Source organism: Notamacropus eugenii, chromosome 7 (genome assembly GCF_028372415.1).
Source record: "Notamacropus eugenii isolate mMacEug1 chromosome 7, mMacEug1.pri_v2, whole genome shotgun sequence".
Lineage (NCBI taxonomy): Eukaryota > Metazoa > Chordata > Mammalia > Diprotodontia > Macropodidae > Notamacropus > Notamacropus eugenii.
The window spans coordinates 16,977,453-17,003,785 of NC_092878.1; the positions used below are offsets into that span (position 1 = coordinate 16,977,453).

The 26,333-nt window shown below is 36.7% G+C and overlaps 1 protein-coding gene and 1 pseudogene across 1 annotated transcript; both read right to left on the reverse strand.

Moving 5' to 3' along the window:
- Positions 1 to 2,006: 2,006 nt before the first annotated feature.
- Positions 2,007 to 2,966, reverse strand: LOC140515017 (olfactory receptor 4F3/4F16/4F29-like). Its single transcript, XM_072625584.1, has one exon. The coding sequence runs from the start codon at positions 2,943 to 2,945 to the stop codon at positions 2,007 to 2,009; it is 939 nt and encodes a 312-aa protein (XP_072481685.1). The 5' UTR covers positions 2,946 to 2,966.
- A 955-nt stretch (positions 2,967 to 3,921) lies between these two features.
- Positions 3,922 to 26,086, reverse strand: LOC140514633 (HAUS augmin-like complex subunit 2 pseudogene; annotated as a pseudogene).
- Positions 26,087 to 26,333: the final 247 nt, after the last annotated feature.

Sequence of the window (26,333 nt, forward strand, 5' to 3'; positions counted from 1 at the left end):
ATAAACTTCAATTTTACAAAAAATAGATTAACAGAATTTCTCATCAGAACATTAAAAATTGGGAAATTCAGAGACTAGACAAATGGCAGCCTCCCAGGCTAGTCATTAGAGAACACTAAGGAAAAGGCAAAAATCAAGTTAAAAATAAGTAAAAAGAGGTGGTACATGACATTAATGTGAATGAATATCATTGAAATAATAATGATCACAATATAATCATTGCTGGGTGAAAAGAGGTCACTTTGGAGGAAGAATGAAATATTTCATATTTCATAAAAATTTCATGAAATTACTGAATTTTAGAAGAGAAATGATGTTCAAATGCAAGCATTAGATAGAACACTGAGAAGACTAAAAATTTAAAAACTCACAGGACATAATGGATGTTTTCCATAACACCATAAGAGAAGCCCAGGACAAATGTGTGTTTTACAAGTTTTAGAGAATGTGTAAAAGGTAAAAAATACCAAGTAGTGAAAGAGCTAAATGGTAAATGGTTCAATATAGAATACAATATGTAACATCCCTTAAACTGTTAGGTTCTTCTCAAAGTGATCTTCCTAAAGCACATGTATTACCATGTCACACACACACACACACACACACACACACACACACACACACACACCATTCAGTAATCTACTTCCCTGGCTTCCCATCACCTCCAGTATCAAATATAAAATCCTCTATTTGGCATTGCAACTCTTTCATACTCTCCCTCCCCCACATTTCCAATCTGCTTTTGTCTTATATCCTTCTCCCCTTTCTCCCACCCACATGCTGCAGTCTAACCTCCTTGCTATTCCTTGCTCTTGATACACCATCTCCCTTCTCTGGCACTTTCACTGGCTCTTTCCAATGCCTGGAATGTTCTCTCTCCTTATCTCTACCTCCTAGCTTCCCTGACTTCCTTCAAGACCCAGATAAAATGGAGGAAGCCTTTTCTAATCCCCCTTAATTCTAGTGCCTTCCTTCTATTCTCTCCAATTTATGGATATAGATATAGATATACCTTCTTCATACATAGTTTGCATGTTGTCTCCCCCATTAAAGGACCCTCAGCTCCTTATGAGTCAAGACTGTTGTGCCTTTCTTGGAATCCCTAGTGCTTAGCTCTATGCCTGACACATAGTTAGATGTTTAATAAATGTTCACTGTGCTAAGCACTGAAGATACAAAGGAAGTCACAATACAGTCCTGGCTCATAAGAATCTCAGGATCCTGTAGTGGGGAATACAACATGGAAGCAACTATAAACCCAATCAACAGCAGGGAAGATCAGAAATCATAGTTTATCAAATATAATGCAGAAATTATGCAAACCAAAAGATCATTTTAGGAATAGCTTACAAGGGACTTCAAAGTCAATTGTAATAAGTTCATTGAAACCATATGTACAATATATATATTTATCAGTAATATTTAGTTATCCAAAATAGAATGAGAAACTTCCTAGTGGGAACTAAACTAAATTTACAGAAAGTTGGGCTTACTTGATAATTGGTATTGGTTTATTTTAATTAAACAAATGGCTATTTCCTTGAATATATTATTCTAGAACTCCTAGGAAACGAAAATCTGTTGGAATAGACAGTAGAGGAGTTAGGAAAAAACAAAACCCTTTATTTCTCATCAAACATTTCAAACTGTCAACTCTCATCTTGTTCTTGAAACTTTCCTTGTATTGTTCTTTTGTGTCACAGTATCATTTTGCTCTTGTCTTGCCTCCATGACTACTACTTCTCTATTCCCTTCATTATTATTTTCCTTTCTAAGGCAATTCTTCTTTTATCAAACCCCTCTCTCTGCCCTTTCCACACTGTCAAATAATGATCTTGCATAAAACCATTATTTCAATTAAAATATTTATGTAAACAACTTATTAATAATTACCCCTTTTTTCTTTCCCCACTCATATCCGAAACAATCTTCCCCAATTGATTAGTGTCATTTCAGTGTCCCCACAGGAACTCAAACTCAATGTTTTCATGTTCTTCTCCAGTCCTTTAAGAGATTTTCTTGAAATTTGCAAGCTGACTGCACATTTTCCTCATTGCCACTTTCATCTCTTTGTTTCTGAGGGTATAAATGACTGGATTGAGAAAAGGAGTGAGAACTGCATCAAAAATAGCAAGAAACTTATCTACATTTGATGTGGAAAATGGCCAGGTATAAAAAAAGATCAAGGGGCCAAAAAACAAAACCACCACAGTGATGTGAGCTGACAGAGTGGAGAGAGCCTTGGAAGAACCATCTGAAGAATGCTTCTGAACAGTGACCAGGATAAAGATGTAAGAGATGACCAAGATGAAGAAGGAGCCCAAGGAAATGAAGCCACTGTTGGCAGTGACCATCAATTCCAGCCTGTGTGTATCTGTGCAAGCAAGTTTGATGAACCGAGGAAGGTCACAATAAAAACTATCCAGTTCATTAGGGCCACAGAAGGGTAGGTTTACAACAAAAGCCAGTTGGACCACTGAGTGGATGAAGCCAATGGTCCAGGCAGCAACCAGGAACATAATACACGTTCTTGGACTCATAACAGTCAAATAATGGAGAGGTTTACATATGGCAATATATCTGTCAAAGGCCATGGCTATAAGCAGCACCATCTCAACACCACCAATCAAGTGAATAAAGAACATCTGGGTAATGCAGCCAGAGAATGAAATGACTTTCCGCTTTTTGAAAAGGTCACATATCATTTTGGGGGAAGAGACAGAGGAAACCCCAAGATCAATAAAGGAGAGGTTGGCCAGCAGGAAGTACATGGGTGAGTGTAAACAAGGGTCAGAAGTCACTGTGAGCACAATTAGGAGGTTTCCCAGCATGCTTGCCACAAAGAACATAGAAGAGAACAGAAAGATAAAAAGCTGCATATACCAAGAATTGGTGAGTCCAAGGAAGACAAACTCAGTCACCACAGTGTGATTCTTTCTGTCCATTGTCTTCGTCAGTGACACCACGTTGATAGACACCTTTAAGAAAAGACTGGAAAATCTAAATTGTTTTTACTAATATTAATGTTCCAGAATTCAATTCAATAAACATTATTAGGCACCTATTCTATTTTGGACATAGTGCTGGCTTCTATGGATACATATTCAAAATACTGACCTTGCCCTAAAGGACCTTCCATTCTGTTGTGAAGAAACAGCATATTCAGAAAAAAAATAAAAGCAAAATATGAAATGTTATTTGGAGGGGACAGAAGTAGCAGCACTGAAAACTGGGGACATCTCAATTACTCAACTTTCTTACCACGTATTCAGTTATTAGTAGCTTCCTTTCTTATAATTCGACTGCAAATTCACTCTCAAAGTTCACAAGTAGCATTCTTATTGCCATATCCAAAAACTCTTTCTATGTGTTCATTCTGCTTGATCTCTCTGAAATTTTATAAATTATTGAACAGGAGACCAGATGAGATATTTCAGTAGAAGGAAGTATTATATCACAGCTCTTCCTAACCATTGCTCCTGTAAAGATTTAAAAAACATATCGAAATACTAATCGGAAATTTTTTTCTTTTTATTTACAGTATGTCATCTTTCTAGCCCAGATTAGCATGGAAAATGGACAGATGCTGTAGATATTAAAGGGACTAAAAAGTGCTTGCCTGAAGCTCTGCACTAAAACCAGAAGGATTTCCACATCTGGCATGAAGGGACCTTACCTTGTTCAGGAAGAATAATTATCAGGCAGCTGGCAATTCTGTAACTTAGTACCCAGTGCTGGGTCACAGCAGCTTGAGAAGGTAATCTGCATCTATGGATTAGGGAGATCAGAGGAACAAGAGTTTGTGGATCCTGGTCTATTGATGGAGCAAGATGCGAGTATAAAATACAGCCCTAACTCAACCTGAAGACTACAGTGGAATAATGATGGATGTAAGTGCAGACCAAAAGGACTGCTCTGAACCTATAGAGCTTTCTGGTTGCTGTCAGTGACTGAGTCTAGCAGCAGTCCACTGATATCCCAAACAGGAACAAACCCGAACATTACCTCCAGAAAGTTAGCAGATTCCAGACCTAACATCAAGTCCCTGGAAGAATGGGCAAACTAAAAAAATCCACTATAATGAACAATATTTTATGGTAGCAGCAACAAGATATAAACACAAAAGAGAACGTCTCCAAAATATTTACAGGCATTGCCTCAGAAAAAAACCACAACTTGTTCACAAACTCAAACTAAATTCCAGATGAAATGAAGTAAGACTATGAAAAAAGTTTTAAATGTTTTTATAAATAGAATGGAGTGCTGGGCGGGGAGGAATCAAAAAGAAATGAGAGCTATGGAAGAAAGAAATAGAAAGGGAATTAATAGCTTGGCACAAGAAATATAAAAGCTTGCCCAAGCAACAAGCTACATGAAAATTAGAATAAATCAAATGGAAACCCATGACTCCAATAAGAAATATTAAAACAAACTCAAAAGGCTGAAAAAGAGAAGAAAATACAAAACATGTAATAGAAAAAGGCAACTGATCTGGAAAATACATTGAGAAAAAATTAAGAATCATTGCACTGTCTGAATGCCATGACTAAAATAAGAACCTAAACTTCATATTTCAAGAAATCTTTTTTTAATTGCACAAATCCCCTAAACCAGAGGGCAAAGTGGAAATAGAATGAATCTACTAGTCATCTTCTGAAATAAACTTCAACATGAAAACCAGTAACATAATAGCCAAAATTCAGAGCTTCCATGTCCAAGGAAAAACACTGCAAACAACTAGAAAGAAAGCATTTAAGTAACAAGTTAGGATCACACACAATTTGACATCCAGTGTATAAAGGAGCAGAGAGCTTAGAATATGATATTCCACAAGGCAAAGGAATTGACTTATAAGCAGGACTAGTTTGTCAGTTAATCTAAGTATAATCCTAAAGGGGGAAGTTTTCATTTTTAATAAAGTAAAAGACTTCCAAGAATTCTTGATGAAAGAACTAGAGCTTTATAGAAATTTTTAAATACATATACAGAAGTCAAAAGAAAAAGAAAACATGAGCAAGTAATCATAAGGAATTTAAAGAGAAGCCTGTTCACATTTTAATATAGGGAGATAGTATATGTACTGCCTCAGAAACCTATCATCATCAGGGGTGCCTAATAAGATGAAAAGCTTGAGAATAAGGTTTTGTTGTATTTGGATGATCTTAAAAGAAGAAGGGAAAAGGAAGGAGAAGAAATACACTAGAGATGGAGGAAGGTAAAGGAAGAGTTGGAGAAATTATGACATATAATTTGTTGCTCAGGTAGACTATGGTAATGGTAAAGGAATTTGAGCGTCTTCTCTGCCCTTTAATAAGCCCATGTGACCTACTTTGAGCTCTGGCCCAGCCCACAGCTTGAGTCCCATGACACCCATGGTAGGAGGAGTTTGTTTAGTGAGTGGAGCAGGAAAGGTGGAGCAGGAAGAGAGACTGAGGTGGAGCTGAGAGAGAGAGAGAGAGAGAGAGCAGGCAGAGTAGAGCAGCTAGCATGAGTGAGAGAGGGAGTTATTTTGCCTAAGGGAGCTTGTTTGTTGGGAGGTCTGATGGAGCAAAGGCTTGGTGTTAGTTGTGCTCCCTGCACTGATAATGTGTATAGATTTCTTTGTTACTGTGATGGATTTGAATCTCTGGTGTTTGAACAAATGTCTTGGTTTCATCTTTAAGGAATAAAGTTTATATTTTGAGAATTTACCCTGGAAATATGCATGGGTATCCATAGTGACTGCTGTGGGATCTCATTGGCATTACAACTATATGAACAGTGAGGAAGGAGTGGAGGAAGATAGCACCACTTGACCCTCAGTTTCATCTGAATTAGTGAAAACAGAGCATAATACAACTACACACACACACACAGCTGGATGCAGAAAAAAATGTTTCATTAAACAGGAAGAAAAAATTGAAAGGAAAGAGAAGGGAAAGTACTGAGGAAGGGTATGTTTTAGGAGGTAATAGTCATAAGCAAAATAAACTTTAATAAATGGGAAATGGAACAAAAAGAGGTGTTTAAAAAAAAGACAGGTTAAGGACCTGTAATAATATCATCATTAATTTCTGCTACATCCACTCAAATCTAGCTTATTTCTGCTGTTTTTCTATTCTGATCTGCTGTGGGCTTCTTTCTTTATAGACAAATTCATCCAGATGCTCTGGAATTTGGAGTCTGTCACCCTTACTCAAAACATAAGAATAGTCCTAGTTTCTTTCACAGAAAAAAAGAGAATGCTATTCTCTCTAATAATACAATTCCTACGATCTATGTTTAGGAATTCAGAACTTTTTCCTATGTCTAGATGGAAAGTCCATTGTGTTTAAAATGGGCTTACTAGCCTTTAACCCCAAATCATTCTGATTTTCATTGAGTGGCCAGTAAGAGCCCCCAACCCCAGCCTTTAGGTGACTCTTTGCTTAGGTGTTAATGGCTAAGAAAGAATTAAATAGCAATTATTTTTGTTCTGGTGAGAAACTAACTCTAAGGGTCTTTTCCTCCCAGACCGTGTGTGATGGTAAAATGAGCCATCTTTTTTCTCAAGGCTTACCTTGTCCTTATTATTGAATGGGCTTAGTTTCAGACAAACTGGGACCTGGGAAAGACCTAATTTAGAAAGGCCAAGGTCACCCACTGCATCCTGAGCCATCACCAGCCTTCTTCACTTTTGTCCTGCCACTAGACTTAAATGACACTAGAGGAGACAGTGAGACTGGGCAACTCTGTCTCATCACCCTCATGATGTCATCCCTCTTCAAGAACAAAGAGCAAACAACAAACAGCAAATTTTGGGCAAGGGAAAGAGAAGGAGGTACAGGAGTAGAAGCATATTGCATCAGATCTAGAGTACTGAAGACTTGCATACTCCTCACAACACCCTCTTCTTCATAAAAAGAAAGTGGGAAACTGATCAATGTAATAAGCAACCAGTTCCATAGGGCTTATGATGAAACATGCTACCCGTCTCCTGACAGAAGTGATAGATTCAGGATATATATCCTTATATATATCCATAACTCCAAGCTTATACCTTATTGGACAAATCCAATGCAGAAATCTGTATAACTATGCATGTTGGTGGAAGCATTTTCTTTTTTCTTTCTCATTCAGTGAGAAGGGGCAGGGGGAATTGGAGGGAGAGAAGATGAATTTTCTTTAATAAAAAAATTATTTTAAAAACAAAGGATGTAAATTGAATGTAACTAAAATTAGAAAGGAAAAGATAATGGGAAAAATTTTACATCAAGTTTCTCTCAAAAAGATCTCATTTCCAAGATAAATAAGGAACTGATGCAAAATTATAAAATAAGAGCCATTCCCCAATTGAAAAGTTGTCAAATGATATGAACAATTTTCAAACAAAAAAATCCAATAGCCATATAAAAAAGTGTTTCGAATCACTAGTAACTAGAAAAATGCAAATTAAGATATTATTACTATTCAAGGTTTTCTAGTTGCATCTATGGGATCTATCTCCCAGCCCTGAGAAGCTGTACTCACCACTGGTCCTGAATCTAATCTTAGACTATCTTTAAAAGATAAAAATAAGAAATGCCTGTCACTCACATAAGTTTCAATTCATTAAATTCACTAATTTCAGACCCCCACCTAATTTCCCTGAGACTTTCATAATATCCCACTCACTGGTCTAACTTAGTCCTGTCTATCCTTATTCAAATCTAACCTATGCAAGACAGCCACACAAAGCTCCCAAGTGTACAGGTATAATCACATCATCCTCCTACTCAGAAATCTCCCATACTTCCCCATTGAGACTTTAAGATCTTTTCTTGCAATCTACTTCTCTTCAATTGCCAAAATACAATTTCATTTCCATTGGTTTGCTAATGGATGATATTTCCTACCAAAAAATAGGTGCCATCTGAGGGAAATAGAGGAGGATCAATAGGAATTGGGAAGCTATGGCCATGAGTTCTGGACTAGAAAGACAAAAGGGGTATAACAGTCTCATGCTATTTCTGAAAATCTCTCCAAAATATTTTGGTGATAGGAGAAATTTCTTTTGCTGCACTCTCTATTTCAGGGTATTTTCTTTCATATTATGTGCCTTTCCCACCAAGACACTAATTTTTGACAAAGCATTATCTATACTTTTCACACTACAATCTGAACAAGGAATATTTCTTATGTCTTCAGTATGGGCTTCTAGTTTCTCAAAGAAAGTCAGTGCCAGATCTAAGAACCGCCATATACCATATACTTGTGGTAAATGGTTTCTATAGGTAAATTTGGGTATAGAGGCTTCATCAGTCAATGTCAGAGGAGTCCTGTTCTCCTTCAGTACAGTCTCCAAGTGCCAATTCATGCTTTACACAGTCTCACACTTTTGAGCTAGAAAGAAAGTGTGAATGACAACTGTTGTATCCTTTTCTAGTGTTAAAAAGTCAGTTTCCATGGTCTTCTCTGATATCAGTTTGCATATCTTTAATATGCTTGATTGTGGAGAAGGTCACAAAAAATGGAACAGGATTATTACATGAATCTAGTATCTCCTGAGTGACAAACCCCAAAAAGAAGCATTTGATCAACAGCAGCCCCTGGATGGTTGGGAAAGTTTCCTGCACCCCAAGGGTTGGCAGCTGCAATACCTCCCTAGACATCTTTGGCAAACTCAAGTTAAAACTCAGAGTGGTAGGAACAATAGATGTACAATTAAAAGAAAATCAAAATTGGAAAAGTAAAAGGAGGAAAGTCATAAGTTCTGTTTTAGATACACTAAGTTTGAGGGTCTGAAAAGACATGTAACAGATTAAAACATCTAGTAAACAATTGGAAATGCAGGACTAGAATGTGGGGAAACGTAGGGAGGAGAAAAGAGGACCAAGATAGGACCTTCAGAGGAGGATTTCTCTCCTGTCTGAATATATTTGTGTCCACTCTGTCTAGTACAGTGACTTACAAATAGAAGATGATTAATAAATTTTTAATTGAAAGGAAAAAACACTACTCTTTTGAGAAGTTTGTCAAAGGAAGGAAGGGGAGAGAATAATAACTGGAAGGATGAAGAGTTGAGGATAATTGTTATAGTATACAGGGTGGACTTTGTAGACAGAGGGAAAAAATGAGTAAAACAGGGAAAAATTGAAGATGCAGGGTGTGGGCTCTTTGATAGGTCACTCACAGGGATTAGTTATTAAAAGCAAAAGAGCATGGTATCAAAGTCAAAGTAGGAAGATGAACCTTGGGAGGGGGTAGAAAATGTTATCTCCATAGTTCCTCTTCTGAAACAAAAAATAAGGAGAAGAGAATGGGGAGAAGATGCGGAGTACTTCTGAAATTGAGATGAACTGTCATGAGAGGAGAAGAAGGCAGGGAAGATTAGGGAGATTTCAGAAGACAATCACAAACTTTTCAGTAAAGGAAAAGAAGGTCAAACATAAGAGAGAAGTTGAGTAATGTTTGGTGGCTTTCAAGGAAAGATGTAGCACAGGAATTATAAGCAAATAGAATTAACAAAAGATGGAGAATAGTCCAGCAAAGTAGTAGTAAGGAACTGATTGATTCGATTAGTATTAATTTTGTAGGGAACCAGGTAATCAAGGTTTTGTGTCTAGCAACATTAGATAGTCAAGGCTCAGGGTGAGGGCCATCAAAGAAAGCACATCAAAGGCAACACCCAGGATGGCAGATTTTCATGACAGAAAAGAGGAAAAATTCTAATATATATCAGCTCTTACTACAGAAATGGTCAGCCCCAAAATCTGTACAATTAGAACAATAGAAATCAAAAGGGGTGAGAAGAACTGAGAGTATAAGGAAGGACAGAAATTTCCTTCAAGAGAAAGGGGAGGGGAGAGATTTAGGAAGTGTTGATGAGTGGAAAAAACTAAAGTCATCTTTATGCATTTCAATCCTACCACTGGGATCACTAACGCAACTCCCAAAAATCCACTTTCCAGTTGTATACACCCAAATTTATAATCTGAAAGCCTTTGACTCACCTCTACTTACCTCTTCAGTTCCTGCTCTCTTCCCCCATTGTATTCTACCCTCAGAAAAACCAACAGCCAACTGATCTGAGCAAGGGGTAATCTCATCCCTTTCATAGTTTATTCAACACTAGATCATAGTTCTAGGAAGTTACTTCTTCCTATCCGTAAATTTATTTTCATCTCTCTCACCTACTTGCTCTGCCACAGGACCTGAGAAAGCAACATTTCAGGAAAATCAAAAAACTCCAAAAGCTCAGTTTTCTCCAATAGGTAATTACTAGAAAATTTAAGACCTATATAAAATTCTGCCACACAAGGAAAGGGAGCTAATGAGTGAAACTGAAGAATAGTGACCAAAGATTGTTACCAAGACTGGGATTGCCAGCCACACCTCATTTGGCCAACATAAATGTCTCCTAGGATTCTGATGGTTTTCCCAGGGTAACCAAGAGGAGAAGGTGTTAATAAAGGGTAAATATGTTGATAATGATAAAAAAAAATATGCTTTTGTTCCTTTGAATGAAACTATTTCCTTTACTCTCCTAAAAACCCAGTGGGCTTCCTATGTGAGTAAGTTAGGGCAAGTAAAAGAAAAAAGTACATAGAAACTTCAAGGAAAAAAGTGCTTCTCCAATGTGGAATCTCAAGCAGGAACCATTACTTAACTAAAATGAAGTAGTATTTAGAGAACAAAGTGCAAAAAGTGAGGTTTTAAAAACAAGTTTGTTTAAGATGTTAATGTAAGAAACAGCAAAAATCAATAATTCCTCCAAATTGTCATCATCAAATGACAAGAATCAATCTAAAAACAATAATTTTTCAAATCAAGAGCTCAAAGAACCAAGATTCTTTTAATAAATGTTCAACTTTTGAGTGAAGGAATTGATCTGTGCATACATTCATTAAAATTTATCAATAAATTCATTAGATCACTATTTATGGGACTTTAATGTACAATATAGGTCTGTTCATAATTTTCATTTTTCCACTTATGCGCATATATTCCGTGTTTCAAAAGTTAATCACGGAATGTTGGGTGGACCGACTGTGTATTTCCTAATGAATACTGAGGCAAAAAATATAAATAAAATGCTAGTAAGTTTACATCACTATATCACAAGGATCATACACTATGACTAGGGGGCATTTATACCACAAATGCAGAACTAACTCAGTGTTAGGAAAGCTGTTATCATAATTCACCATAATAATAACAAAATCAACAAGAGTCATATGATTATCTCAATAGCTGCAAAAAAGCTTTTGACAAAATACAACCATTCCTACTAGAAACACCAAAAAGCATGGGAATAAATGGAGCTTTCCTTAAAATGATAAGTAGTACCCATTTAAAGGCATCAACAAGCATTATTTGTAATGAGTATAAGCCAGAGTCCTTGTCATATCAGGTGTGAAACAAGGATGCCCACTGTCACCAATGTCATTCAATATTTTTTAGCAATGCTAGCAATAGCGATAGGAGAAGAAAAAGAAATTAAAGGAATGAAAATGGGCAATGAGGTGATAAAACTATGTTTTGTGAATGATGTGATAATATACTTGGAAAATCATAGAAATTCAACTAAAAAGTTAGCGGAAACAATAGCAATTGCCTTATAGTACAATAGTTCATTACATTCATATACCACAACTTCTTCAGCCATTCCCCAATTAGTAGGCATCCCCTCAATTTCCAATTCTTGGCCACCACAAAAAGAGCTGCTATACATATTTTTGTACACGTGGGTCCTCTTCACATTTTTATGATATCTTTGGGATTCACACCTAGAAGTAGTATTGCTGTGGTATTCCCATATCTTCTCCAACATTTATAATGGTCCTGTTTTGTCATGGTAGTCAATGTGATAGGTGTTATGTGGTGCCTCAGAGTTGTTTTGACTTGCATCTCTCTAATCAATAATGATTTAGAGCATTCTTGCATATTACGATAGATAGCTTTAATTTCTTCCTCTGAAAGCTGCCTGCTTATATCCTTTGACCACTTATAAATTGAGGAATGACGTGTTAAGTCACTTCGGTCACTATTATTGTTACTATATTTTAATTTGTTTTGATTGAACTAGTAATATCTTGAAAATATGATTCAGTACTACAAAACATCCACAATCTTGTGGTTGTGAGCACTTCTTTCACTAATGTCAATCACAACTTCTCTTTGACTCTCAAGTCTCAAAAGAACAACATCACAAATCTTTGTGGGCATTTTCATCCTGCCTTTAACATTACTCCCAGACAATAGACTATTGCCAAATCCTTTTTAGAACCTTTCCAGCCTTTTAAAAATGGAGGTTGCCTCCATGCCACAATGAAGTATCTAAATAGAATTTTTGTGAAGCATAATACTTTGCAATTTGACAAAGTCAAATTGATCCTCCTCAAAACAATCTCCATTGTGAAAGTTTCCCAATGAATGAAACTTTGCTATCTTTGCCACATGCACAATAATCAACAAGAGTATGGACTAACTGCCTTAATCTAGAATGCAGAAGGAGCTTTGTATTAGTTCGCTGTTGCCTCTGGGATAAAATATATGTGTTGCACTTGTTACATATCTAGCCCCAACTGACTCATAGGCTCATTGGACCTCCTCATACACTTTGTATTCCAATCAAAATGGACCACTTGCTGTTTCTAGAATGAATTGGCAAAGGTTATCCCCACATATGGAATGAAATATCTCATGTTCACATCTTTTCTCCCAAACACTGCCCTCTTCCTCTTCTTATTTTTACTACTGAAGTTATCAACATCCTCCCAGACCCTCAAACTCTTAACCTAAGTATCATCTTTGAGTCCTCACTCTTTCTCACCCAACCTCATTCCAACCTGTTACCAGGGCCTATCAATTTTATCCTTATAACATTTCTGAATATAGCCCCTTCTCCATTCTCATACTGCTACCACCCTGGTTCAGACCCTCATTACCTCATGTTGGACTCTTACAATTGTCTGCTCATTGATCTGCCTGCCAAAAGTCTCTCCCTATTCCAGCTTATCCTCCATCCAACTATCAAAGTGATCTTCCTAAAATTCAGGTACGACAATGTTATCTACCACCAGCCCTATTCAATAAACTCCAGTGGTTCCCTATAACCTACAGGATTTTATATAAAATATTTTGTTTAGTATTCAAGGTCCTTCATAACCTGCTTCCCTCAACTTTCAAGCTTTGTTACATTTAAACCTTCCCTCTCCCACATACTCTGTGGTCTAGCAACAAAGACTTCCTTTCTGTTCCTCATGTAAGACACATGAATTTTCACTGGTTATGCCCCATGTCTGGAATATTCTTCCTCCTCAGCAACGCCTCTTGATTTCCCTGAATTTCTTTTAAGTCCCAGCTAAAATCCCATCTTGGTCAGGAAACCTTTCTCATTCCCCTTAATTCTAGTATCTTCTCTCTGTTGATTATCTCTAATTTATCCTGTAAACATTATGTTGGTACATAACTGTCTGCATATTGTTTTCCTCACTAGACTGACCTCCTTGAGAGCAGGGACTGTCTTTTACCTTTTATTGTATCACTAAAAGCAGTGCCTGGCACACGGTAGGTGTTTAATAAATATTTATTTATTGACTGACTTTGAATCCATAATTTCCTTCAAGGCTCAGTTTGTGTGATATCTCAAATGAAGCCCATCCTGACTTCCAGGATAAAGAAAGAGAAAGCTAGACATATTCAAACATGTTCTCCGAACGCTATGAAAGGTAATTTCAAAAAGTTCAGAGAAAACACAGTTGTGAGGTGATGGTCGCAAATTCTTTAAAGGAGTAGAGGTAAAGAAAAAAAAGACTCTTACTTATCCACCTTGAGTAAATGAGAAAACACTTCATTTTCATTCTTTTATTTTATTCAACCAGCTGTTGAACCTGGAAATCCCAAACTGTACATCTGAAAGCAGAAGTGGCAGATATCCCATTACTTCCCACAAATCACTGTCCTGAAACTTGCAAAAAGGTGAAAACAATTCTGATACATCTCAGAGAAAGGACTTTACTTATACACAAAGAAAAGACTGTGAAGACATTTTAGCGTATTGAAGCAGTAAGCACCCAAGCATACACATGAGCGCTTGTTGCACAGGTTCTTAGATCTGCTTCTTTAAAAGGAAAGCAAATTTTGGGGGTCAACAATCTTCTTTCATTACATTCACCAACAGAGAAAATACAAGTAGAGAAATAAAGAACAACAGACAGGGCTTCATACTGTCTGACCATAAGCAAGATGTACTTCACACATCAACAGACAGATCCAACTGTCTGACCATAGCATACATACATAGTTACCAGAGAGAGAAATACTTCCATCTGGGTTTTCAAATCTGAAGGGTTTTTAACATCTACCCAGAGTAAAATGTTGAGGAGTGAGGAAGAAGAGTATCTCTCATATACACTCCTTTCTTTTCTGACACTACCACTAACCAGGTGGAGATCATCACCATTACAGAGTAGATTATTATAATAGCCTTTTGATTGGTCCTTCTAACTCATTCTACTGGTCCTTCTACTCCTCATTCCAGTACATCTTCCAACCAGGTATCCAACTAATCTTTCTTACATGTAGACTTCACTATCTTACTCCTCTATTCAGTAAATTCTGGAGGCTTCTTATCAACTCGAAGATGAAATATGAAATCATCTTTGGGCTGTTTAAAGCTCTGTTCCTTCCTACATTTCCAGTCTCCTTACTCTTTACATCTCTCCACATACTTTTCAATCCAGTGACATTGCCCTCATGCTATTTTCACATAAGACATTGCATCTTCCAACTCAAGGTATTTTCACTGACTATCTCTCATTCCTGAAATTCTCACATTCTCCATCCCTGACTCTTGGATTCCTTGATGTTCTTCAAGTTCCATTTCAAACTCCACTTTTTATGAGAAGTCTTCCTGATCTTCCTTAATTCCAGTGTCTTCCTTCTGTGAATTATTTCGTTTATCCTGTATATGCCTTATTTGGACATAATTGTTTTCATGTTGAATCCCCCAGTAGATTGTGAACTTCTTTAAAGCAAGGACTCATGTTTGCTTTCTTTGTATCCTTACCTCAACTTAACACACTGCCTGGCACACTGAAGACACTTAGTAAATGCATATTGACTGATGAGGCAGAAACTACATGCAAGCTTTATAGGCAGCCTTTTCCCCCTAATGGTTTTGTTGAGAAAAGAAGGAGAGCTATAAAACAAATACTTGAGGGGATAGTAGGGTTCAGGAAATATCTTTTAATGATGGGAATATGTAGGGAAAGACCCAATAGATAGGGATGGGTTGAAGATTAGAGAGGGGGAATAATCAAATATGTTATCAACTGGAAAACAGAGGGTCAGTGATCAAGAGCCCATGTAGAGGGGTTGGCCTTGGCAAGAAGAGATATTTCAGCAATTTGAGATCAACAGTCATGGTGAATGAGAGGATCAAAAGAGAGAATAGAAGTAGTGGGGGGGCAGGATAGGAGGGAGGGAAATATAGTTACTCTTATACAACACGACCATTATGGAAGTCATTTGCAAAACTACACAGATTTGGCCTATATTGAATTGCTTGCCTTCCAAAGGGAAGGGGTGGGGAGGGAGGGAGGAAAAGAAGTTGGAACTCAAAGTTTTAGTAACAACTGTCGAGTACTGTTCTTGCCACTAAGAAATAAGAAATACAGGTAAAGGGGTATAGAAAGGTATTTGGCCCTACAGGACAAAAGAGAAGATGGAGACAAAGGCAGAGAGGGATTATAGAAGAGAGAGCAGATTGGTAATAGGGGCAATTAGAATGCTCGGTGTTTTGGGGTGGGGGGAGGGAACAAAAGGGGAGAAACTTTGGAACCCAAAATTTTGTTAAAATGAATGTTAAAAGTTAAATTAATTAATTAATTTTAAAAAATTAGAAATGAAAGAAGCTGCAACATGATAGGCTAAAAACTGGGATATAAGATTGTGTCTACATTTAAAAACTGACAGAGTATCATAATATTTTAGACTTTAGATTTCGAAGTTCATCAAGACTAAATGCAAAAATAGAGGGTGAAAGACTTCCTCAGAATCACATAACTTGTGTCTAAGGAAAGATTTAGATTCAGATCTTCCTAATTATACAACCACCTCTCTACAAACAGAAGTTTGAAGAACGGGTATAGAAAGAATCAGCTGTATGGAAATATTACAAGTAAAAAAATAAAAACAAAAAGAGTATGTGTATACTAATAAACGTGTAGCTTGAAACTACAATGAATTACTTAATAGCTTGATGTAATTGTGGAATTGGATAATGGAAAATGAGATGCAATGTGAAAAAGAATACAAATGTTATTTTGATCAACAGCTGGATCATACAAATGGGCTTGGTCAAGAAGAGGAGGAAGAAGAAGAATAAGTAGATTTAGCCAGTGTAGAAAAATAATGAAAGAGAAGTCAAGGAAAAAGCACAGTGTGCAGAAGAAGGTTTAGTATGACTGATGCAATGGTCTTAAATATAGGTAAGGAGAAAGGACTCCAAGTTTTGTAAAGTGCATTTCATAATAATTCAAATATAGGAACTGAGTTTCATGTTGTATTACATGTTAGGATTAGGGAAATGTTAGTATTAGTTAAAAAATAAAAATTATATCCCCTTCTGATAAAATGAATAATTTAACAAAGGATGGGAAATGGTAAGACACATTTTATTGATAAGTCATTTCAGACATGTCTGCCTCTTCATGCCCCATTTGCAGTTTTCATGGCAAAGATACTAGAGGGCTTTACCATTTCCTTCTCAAGCTCATTTTACAGAAAAGGAACTGGGGCAAACAAAGTTATGTGACTTACCCAGGGTGACACAAGTAATGTGAGTTTGAGGCCAGATTTGAAGTCAGAGACAATAAGTTTTCCTCACTTTGGACCCAGCACTCTGTCCACTGAGTCATCTGGCTGCCCAATGAAATATAAATAACAATTATAACTTCAAATGTACATGTATTTAATTCTCAGCAAAAAGAAAAGTGATTATCCAATATACTAAAAATCAGAGGTATTTCAACACTCAGTTAATGAAATATGATAAATCAAGCAAAAAATATAAATGATAATCACTGATGGAATAGCACATTGAAACTGAGTTTTATAGATACATGGACAGAATGGAAAGAGATAAGTAAGGAACAACTTTTTCAAATACATATGGAAAATTTATAATAATCAATTACCTCTTACAAAACAATATTAGAAATCAAATAAGAAAAGCACAAATTTTGAATGCTACAGTTAAAGACAGCAACGCAGTAGAAAAAAGTAATCTCTAACAAAAGCAAAGTGGAGACAGAGAACTAAATGAAAAGTAGTACTTGTTCAGTAATGGTTGGTTTAAAAAGCAAGTTATAGAAACAATACAAAAATATGTGTATCTATATATACATATATACACATATGTAAGTATACAACACATCAAATGTGTCACTTCCATTCATATACCACAATTTCTTTGGCTATTGCACAATTTTTGGACACACAGATTGTTTCTACTCATCATAATGTATTGGGATGCCGTCAAATCAAAACTCAGAGCCAAAATTATATTCCTAAATCTTTCATAAACATAATAAAATAATAAAAAATCAATCCTATTGTTATCAATTAGCTAGTAAGGAAATGAACAAATTCGTTCACCCAAAGCATGAAATCATCACAATTAGAAGAGAAATTGATAAAAATAGAATATTAGTAAACAGAATCAATAAGATGAATGAGCCATTTATAAAATTAAGTTTTAAAAAATATGATCAAAATTTGAAAATTAGAAATGAGAAAGATGAGATCACAATTAAAGAAGAATATTTTTAAATCAGAAACCATTATGTGTCATTAGATAGATGCTACTATAACTTACAATATTAAAATACAAAATTCTCAAGTGACTAAATAGAAATTAGATAACACAAACTAATCTCAGGAAAAAATTAAATTACTAGGAATGGGTTGAAATATGAGAGGACAAGATAAAATCAAAAGGAAATTCTAAGAAAGATTCATCAAAGAAAAAAATTACTATACCATGACACTATTTTTAAAGTTAGAGAATCAATAAAGACAACTACAGGCCATTATCATTAACCACCAACATCAGAAAGTATTGAATAAGGTATTATTGGGTAAAATTCAGCAACTTATCAAAAATTGGTCATTATCGTCAAGAAGAAGGCAGTTACCAAGGAAAAAGCACTGACTCTGGATTCAGAGAACGTGAATTTCAATTGTCCATTCCATACTACTTTTGTGAACTTAGATAAGTCACTTAACATTCTTGGACCTCAACTTTTTCATCTGTAAAATAAATAACTTGAATTAGATGAATTCCAAGGTCCCTTCCAACTCTAGTTCTAAGATTTTATGACATGAAGGTAATGTATCAAGAAATTAAGAGTGGTTCAATAATAAGAATTCAGTATACTAAGGCATATGAGATAATCCATGAATATTATGTAATTATATAAATAAATGGCCCCAAAACTTCAACAAAATACTTTTTTTCAGTATAAAAGACTTAGGAGTAGAAAGCTTTTTCCTTAATAGAATAAAAAGCTCTAATTTCAAATCATTAATTAGCATTTTTAATGTAGAAACATTAGAGGTTTTCCTAAAAAGAATCTTTCCATTGCTGATATTAAATAAATGCAGCCTCCCATGATCTCCTTCATATCTATTTCACACAAAGAGGTGACGTTTCTTCAGCCCTGTTTCTGGTGGCTAAGATTTGGATATTGAAGGGATGCTCATCAATTGGGGAATGAACAAGCTATGGCACATGATTGTGATGGAATATTATTGTGCTATAAGAAATGAAAAGAAAGATGACTTTAGAGAATCCTGGATTTACATTAACTGATGCAAAGTGAAGGGAGTAAAAGCAGAAGAACATTATCCACAGTAGAAGCAAAGCTGTATGATGAAGAATTACAAATGACAGCCATTCTCAGCAATACAACAAACCAAGACAATCCCAAAGGACTAATCATGAATGATACCATCTGCCTACAGAGAAAGAACTGATATTGTTTGAATACAAACTGAAATATGCTATTTTTCACTTTCTTCCTTTCATTTTTTTCAAGTTTTCTTGTACAAAATGACTAATATAAAAATGTTTTATATGATTGCGCATGGAAAACCTATAGTTGACTGCTTAAAATATTAAGGAGGGGTGAAGGGGAAAAGGATGGAACAGAGGAAAAGAATTTGAAACTCAAAATTTTTTTAATGTTAAAAATATTTTAACCTGTAATTGGGAAAAATATGTGCATCAAAAATAAATGCTTGGTGAATGATGATTTTTCAAATATTGACTAAAACAATAAAATGAAAAGACAAAATTTAAATAATGAACAGAGGCAAAATCATTAAAATGTGTTTATTTGCAGTTAATATGAAGAAACAACAAAAAGATTAATTGAGGTAATAAATGTAAGACATAACATAAATCCACAAATATGATTAGTATTTCTACAGATCAATACCAACAACAACTGATAGAAATGACAGAAACATAAGTATCACTTATCATAAAAACAAAATCTGTCAAATACATGGGAATAAACTTATCAAGAAAGCTCACACTCTAACGGGACAGACAAACAAATTGTTGTTCAGTCTTTTCAGTCATATCTGACTCTCATGATCCAGTTTGGGGTTTACTTGGCAGAGATAGTGGAGTGGTTTGCTCTAGTTCATTTTACAGATGAGGAAACTGAGGCAAGCAAGATTGAATGACTTGCCAAGGAGCACAGCTAGCAAGTAACTAAGGCTAGATTTGAACTCAAGTCTTTCTGACTCCAAACCTTGTGCTTTGTCCACTTGTGTCACTTAGCTGCTGCAACAGGTAAACGAGGTACATGCAGAATATTCAGAGTAGATGTAAGGTAATCCACAAGGCAAAGACTGGGAAGACAGGGAAGGCCTTTTGCAGAAGGTGAGCTTTGAGCTGAGTCTTGAAGAAAGCCAGGAAAGTTAGGAGTTGGAGGTAGGGTCAAGAGGACTGCAAATTGTCTAGTGCAGCTCTGTCATAGATTCCACTGAGGGGTATAAAGTGTAAGAAAATTGGAAAGCTATGAAGGGATTAGGTTATTAAGAACTGGAAATGAAAAGGAAGCATAAAAGTTCATTGAACAGGGAAGTGAGAGGATCAGATTTATGCTTAAGAAAAATCACTTTGGTAGATAAGTGAAGGGTAGATTAGAATGAGGAGAGACTTGAGGGAGAGAAACCAATTAGAATAATGCAGTAGGTAGTCTAGACAAGAGGCCATGAGGACCTAAACCAGGGTTGTGGCTGCACAAATGTAAACAAGGGAATAGAGAGAGACTATATTGTGGAGGTAAAAATGACAAGATTTGGCAACTGACTTGAAGGATCTGCAAGCATCACGCATACTATGACTGCACAGAAAAAGAAAAGTTCGAGGCAGTTGGTTCACATAATCGAAAACAGAATTAATAGAGAATTTAGCATTTGGGCCAATGTGCTTACATCAATATTACTGCATTTTATTAACTATTTGTTGGAATCATTATTATGTAGCTTGGTTATTAAGTAAAAATACTCCATCTCCTACTTATTCTATACTATACAATTCAGTTATTAAGTTTCACCCTAAAGGAGAGATAAAAGAAACAATCTCTCCCTATTTCTTTGCAGAGGTGGGAAGCTATGGGTGAGGAATTCTGCATATAGAATTCTGCAAAATATTGCAGATATTCCAATATTTTGCTTAGTTTTGTTGACCTGATTCTTATACTTCTGTTTTATTTTTTTATATAAAGGTTGACTCCATGAGAAGCAGAAGGGAGATGAACATATTTGGAAAAGTAGGTTAAGAAAATCTTAGCTAAAAATTATATCAAAATCTTAATAACACAAGAGAGTGAAGGTGAGACACATTGATAGTGACCATAAAGATGGTTGCCTTTGCAAAGAGAAAAGAAAAAGAAACCAATAGGAGCCAAAATATAGTCAACTAAAAATGAGCATGGCCTAGCTGACTCATTCTGTAGACAATGAATAATACTAATCTCCACAATATACACAGACAACTCCAGGTCTTTCCAGTGATCCAGCTTCATTCCTTTTCATTCCCCACCTCACCATAGGTTATTCTGTAAAACTAAGCTGACTTTTCAGATCAATCACTATCCACTTCCATTAATTTCTCAATGAGATGAATTATCATGTCTCCCAACAGCTCTCTCCATGTAGAGTGAAGTACCTTGGCTTTTGAGAGGAGAAAGCTTGTAAATAAAATGCCCTGCATGATAGGAAGTAAGAATGGTTGTAAGTAAAGAACAGAGCTGGAATGTCCTTGAACAGTGTTCTCCAAAAGTTGGGACCATGACCTCACCCCAAGGAGTGAGCAAGTAAGTACATAGGAAAATGGGTCTCATCCCACCTCTCCACTACAACCAGTAGTGGAGCTTATCTCCAACATAATGACTACATCTATAATTATCCTGTAACATGCCTTCTCTCAGCCCCCTCCATGTGCTGTGCCAAAAATCAAACACCCCACTGGAGTTCAGAGTTGCCATTAGAGAAATATCTCCCCACAAAACATGCTTACCCTGTTCCCATAACATCCTGGCTAAAGCAAGCATTCTGGGGAAGTGAGGTTTATATTCCAAGGTAGTAATCAGTGAGGACAATGCTTAATTTGACTCTTTTTTTCTTTTGCTTGTGACAGAGTTGAAAGCACAGAGTGAAAAAAAATACCTGGATGAGCTTTGATCTACATCACAGATTTTATTCCATTATCTTTCCCCAAAAACTCACCCCGCCCCCAAGTTTCCCTGTCTGCTGAGGAAACCACCATCCCCCAGTTATCTAGCTTCACAATCTCAGTATCATCTTCAGCTCCTCATCTGTCTTCATGCCACACATCCAATTGGGTGCCAAACTATCTCTTCTACTTCCTCAACATTTCTCATATCTCACTTTTTTTCTATTCACTACCCTAGTTTGAACCTTTTTACCTCTAGAGAGGACTATTACAAAGTCCTTCTGATCAGGAAAAGATTTACAAGCCTAAAGCTGTATTTTATATTAACTGATTCTGTAACCCCAACTCTCTCTCCTTGCCCTGGAGAGGAAATGACAAGGGATCACTCGTGGCTGGTCACATCACAGTAAAACACCAAATTCTTCCTAGTGCTAGGTCATTTTTTAGCCAGAAGGAGGCCCTAAAACATTCATGTGGTCAAAGGGAAACAGGAAAAGCAGCTCCAAGCATACTCAGTAGGATAATACACACACACACACACACACACACACACATACATACACACGCAAATAGGACCAGAGCAGGTTTTAGGGCACCAGCAGTAGCAGCTGCAGTTCCCAGGTGCCTCAACCCATAAACACCAGAGACAGCTTCAAAAGTTCAGTGAGAAAGCTCTTTCACTTGGGTGAGAAGGGAGGAGGGTCGTCCTGCCCCAGGCAGCCCCAGGCAGCCCCAGGCAGTACCAGCATCCATTTGGGGAGCCCTCAGCTTAAAGCCTTCTGGGGGAATCGACTGCTAATCTGGGTCTAAACCCAGAGTGGTGGCCCTGAGGTGAGGAGGAGTGCTAGATTGGTGGAGCTGGTGGAGGGTCTGGAGAGGGAATTCAACTCACAGATCCTGGGCAGAAGAGTACTTGCAGTAGCTCCCACACCAGAGTTCAGCTCAGGAGAGGAGTAAACTCCTCTCACTTGATTGTGCCACCTTGGAGGAACTGACAGCTTGCAGGTACCTAGAGTATATCCTCCACCAGGATTCAAAAGGCAAGTAACTGGCTAGGAAAGTGTTCAAAAGAAGGTGGAAAAAATAAGACTGTAGAAGGTTATTTCCTTGGTTAACAGGTATTTTCTTCCATCTTTTCAGATGAGGAAGAACAATGCATACCATCAGAGGAAGTTTCTGCATCCAAAACCTCCAAAATAAATTTGCAATGGTCTCAGGCCATGGAAGAGCTCAAAAACAATTTTGAAAATCAAGTGAGAGAGGTGGAGGAAAAACTGGGAAGAGAAATGAGAGCGAGGCAAGAAAATCATAAAAAACGAGTCAACAGCTTGCTAAAGGAGACCCAAAAAAATGTTGAAGAAAATAACACCTTTGAAAATAGACTAACTAAAATGGCAAAAGAGGCCCAAAAAGTCAATGAGGAGAAGAATGCTTTAAAAAGCAGAATTAGCCATATGGAAAAGGAGGTTCAAAAGCTCACTGAAGAAAATAGTTCTTTAAAAATTAGAATGGAGCAGATGGAAACTAATGACTCCATGAGAAACCAAGAAATTAAAAACAAAATTCAAAAGAATGAAAAATAGAAGACAATGTGAAATATCTCATCGGAAAAACAAATGACCTACAAAATAGATCCAGGAGAGACCATTTAAAAACTATGGAACTGCATGAAAGTCATGATCAAAAAAAGAGCCTTCACATCATCTGTCATGAAATTATCAAGAAAATCTGCCCTGATATTTTAGAACCAGAGGGTACAATAAATATTGAAAGAATCCACTGATCACTTCCAGAAAGAGACCCAAGAAGAACAACTCCTAGGTACATAATAGAGAAATTCCAGAGTTCTCAGGTCAAGGAGAAAATGTTGCAAGCATCCAGAAAGAAATAATTTGAATACTGTGGAAATACAACCAGGATAACACAAGATCTAGCAGCTTCTGCAGTAAGGGATCAAAGGGCTTGGAATATGATATTTCAGAAGTCAAAGGAATTAAGATTTAAATGAAGAATCATCTACCCAGCAAAACTGAGTATAACACTTCAGAGGAAAAAATTTCATTCAACAAAATAGAGGACTTTCAAGTATTCTTGATGAAAAGACCAGAGCTGAATAGAAAATTTGACTTTCAATCACAAGAATCAAGAGAAGCATGAAAAGGTAAACAAGAAAGAGAAATCATAAGGGACATACTAAAGTTGAACTGTTTACATTCCTAAGTGGAAAGATAATATTTGTAACTGTTCAAACTTTTTTCAGTATTTGGGTATTTGGAGGGATTGTACACACACACACACATACACACACACGCATATATACATGGGGGAGGGGGCCACAGGGTGAGTTGAATAGGAGGGGATGATATATTAAAAAATAAAATTAAGAGGTGAGAGAGGAATATATTGGGAGGAGAAAGGGAGAAATGGAATGGAGCAAATTACCTCTCATAAAAGAGGCAAGAAAAAGATTTTTCAATGGAGGGGGAAAGGAGGGAGGTGAGAGGGAAGAAGTGGAGCCTACTCTCATCAAATTTGGCTTGAGGAGAGAATAACATGCACACTCAATATGGTGTGAAAATCTATCTTCCACTACAGGAAAGTGGGGAAAAGGGATAAGTGGGATGGGGTGATGATAGAAGGGAGGGAAAATGAGAGGAGGGAGTAATTAGGTAATTAGAGTAATGGGAGGGACAATGTATACAGAAAGAATAGAATGAATAGGGGACAGGATAGGATGGAGGGAAATATAGTTAGTCTTACACAACATGACTATTACAGAAGTCTTCAGCAAAACTACACATATATAATCTATATTGGATTACTTGCCTTCTCAGTGGAGATGGGTGGGGAAGGAGGAAGGGAAAGAAGTTGGAACTCAAAGTTTAGGAATGAATGTTGAGAATTGTTTTTGCATGCAACTGGGAAATAAGAAATACAGGTAATGGAGGAGAGAAATCTTGCCCTGTCTTGCCCTACAAGAAAAGAGAGAAGTTGGGAATAAGCGAAGTAATGGGTGTGATATAAGGGAGGATGGGTTGGGGGAAGGGGCAATCAGAATGAACGGTATTGGGGGAGATGGGAAGAAAGTTTGGAACTCAAAGTCTTGTGGAAAAGAATGCTGAAAATGAAAAATTAATTAATTAATTAATTTTAAAAAACCAAATGCTCATGCATCAAATCCAAACAACACAACGGAAAAAGTTAAGATGAACAAAGGAGACAGATATTCTCAGAGAAGGAGTAAAGGTAGGTAGACATTTTCATTAAGAAAAAGAAATATCCATAAGTTTTGAGGAGATGGCTAACTTTTTTATATTTTTATCTTTACTAATTTCTCTGATGTATCTATCAGGTGATGAAATCAAGTTCTGTCTCCAGGTATGTATTCCCATATCACCATAACCTGGAACCCTTCATATTAACCCTCCCTTCATGTATTTGACTTCATCTTCTCCCTGTTGACTCTTTTCCTAGAAGAATGCAGTTCTTGTCCCCCTCCCCACCCTGTCAGTGTCCCATGTTATGAGTGATGCTGCTCTCAGCATCATCTATTCACCCTGAAATATGGAGATCTCTGGCCAAACTGATCTTCTATTGCAAAAATTTATCAGCTAGAGAATTTATTCTCCTCTCTTTCATTTACCTGTTCTATCACAGGATCTGATAACTGTAGTTGTGCTGAAGGGATCTCAAAACTTAGCCTTCTAATCATTTGAAGTGACTAAAAGCACTAAGGGCATTATAAAATGCTGCTACAGGAAGAAAGATAGCTCATTAGCAGCCAAAGTAAAGCCCCAAAGTAAAACTTCACCTCAGAGTATTTATACACTTTTCACAGCCAAAGGGCATCACCAATCATGAGAACCAGTATCTTATTGGAAAACTAACAAAAGATGTTGGCCTCCCATAATTAAACTTCCCTTAATGAGCAGGCCCATTAATGGGTTGGGAAAATCTTTAACTTTCTGATTAACTTTGCATCTATATAAATGTGATCATCCCATTTTATCCCATCTGCTTCAGCAGTTTGTCCCCAGCACCCCACATCCTCAGCCCCTGCCATCATACCCACTCTCCCACTTATCTTCAACCTCTCCCAGTTTACTGTCTGATTCCCTATTGCCTATATACATGCCCACATCTCTCTCATCCTCAAAAAACCCTCATTTGATCCATTCATCCTCTCTAGCATTCATCCAATATCTTTCCTTCTTTTGGTAGCTAAACTCCTTGAGAAGATTGGCTACAATAAATACCTTCAATTCATCCTTCTTAATCTTTTTTTGAAGTTTCTACAGTCTGGTTTCCCATCTCATTCAACCATATTCCCTATAAAGTTACCAATGATCTTTTAACTTTTGAATGTAATGGGCTATTATCAATCGCCATATTTATTGACCTCTCTGCAGGGTTTGACACTGTCAATCATCTCTTCTCTTTGACAATCATTCTCTCTTAGTTGTCCACTAGTCTCTCATGGTGCTTCTCCTATATGGCTGACTTTTCTTCTCTGTCTCCTTTGCTAGATCTTCATCCAATTCATGTCCAATAACTATGGGGGCCCCCAGAGCTCTATCTTTGGTTGTTTTCTCTTCTCCCACTGTACTACAGGGACTCATCAGGCCCCAGGGTTTCA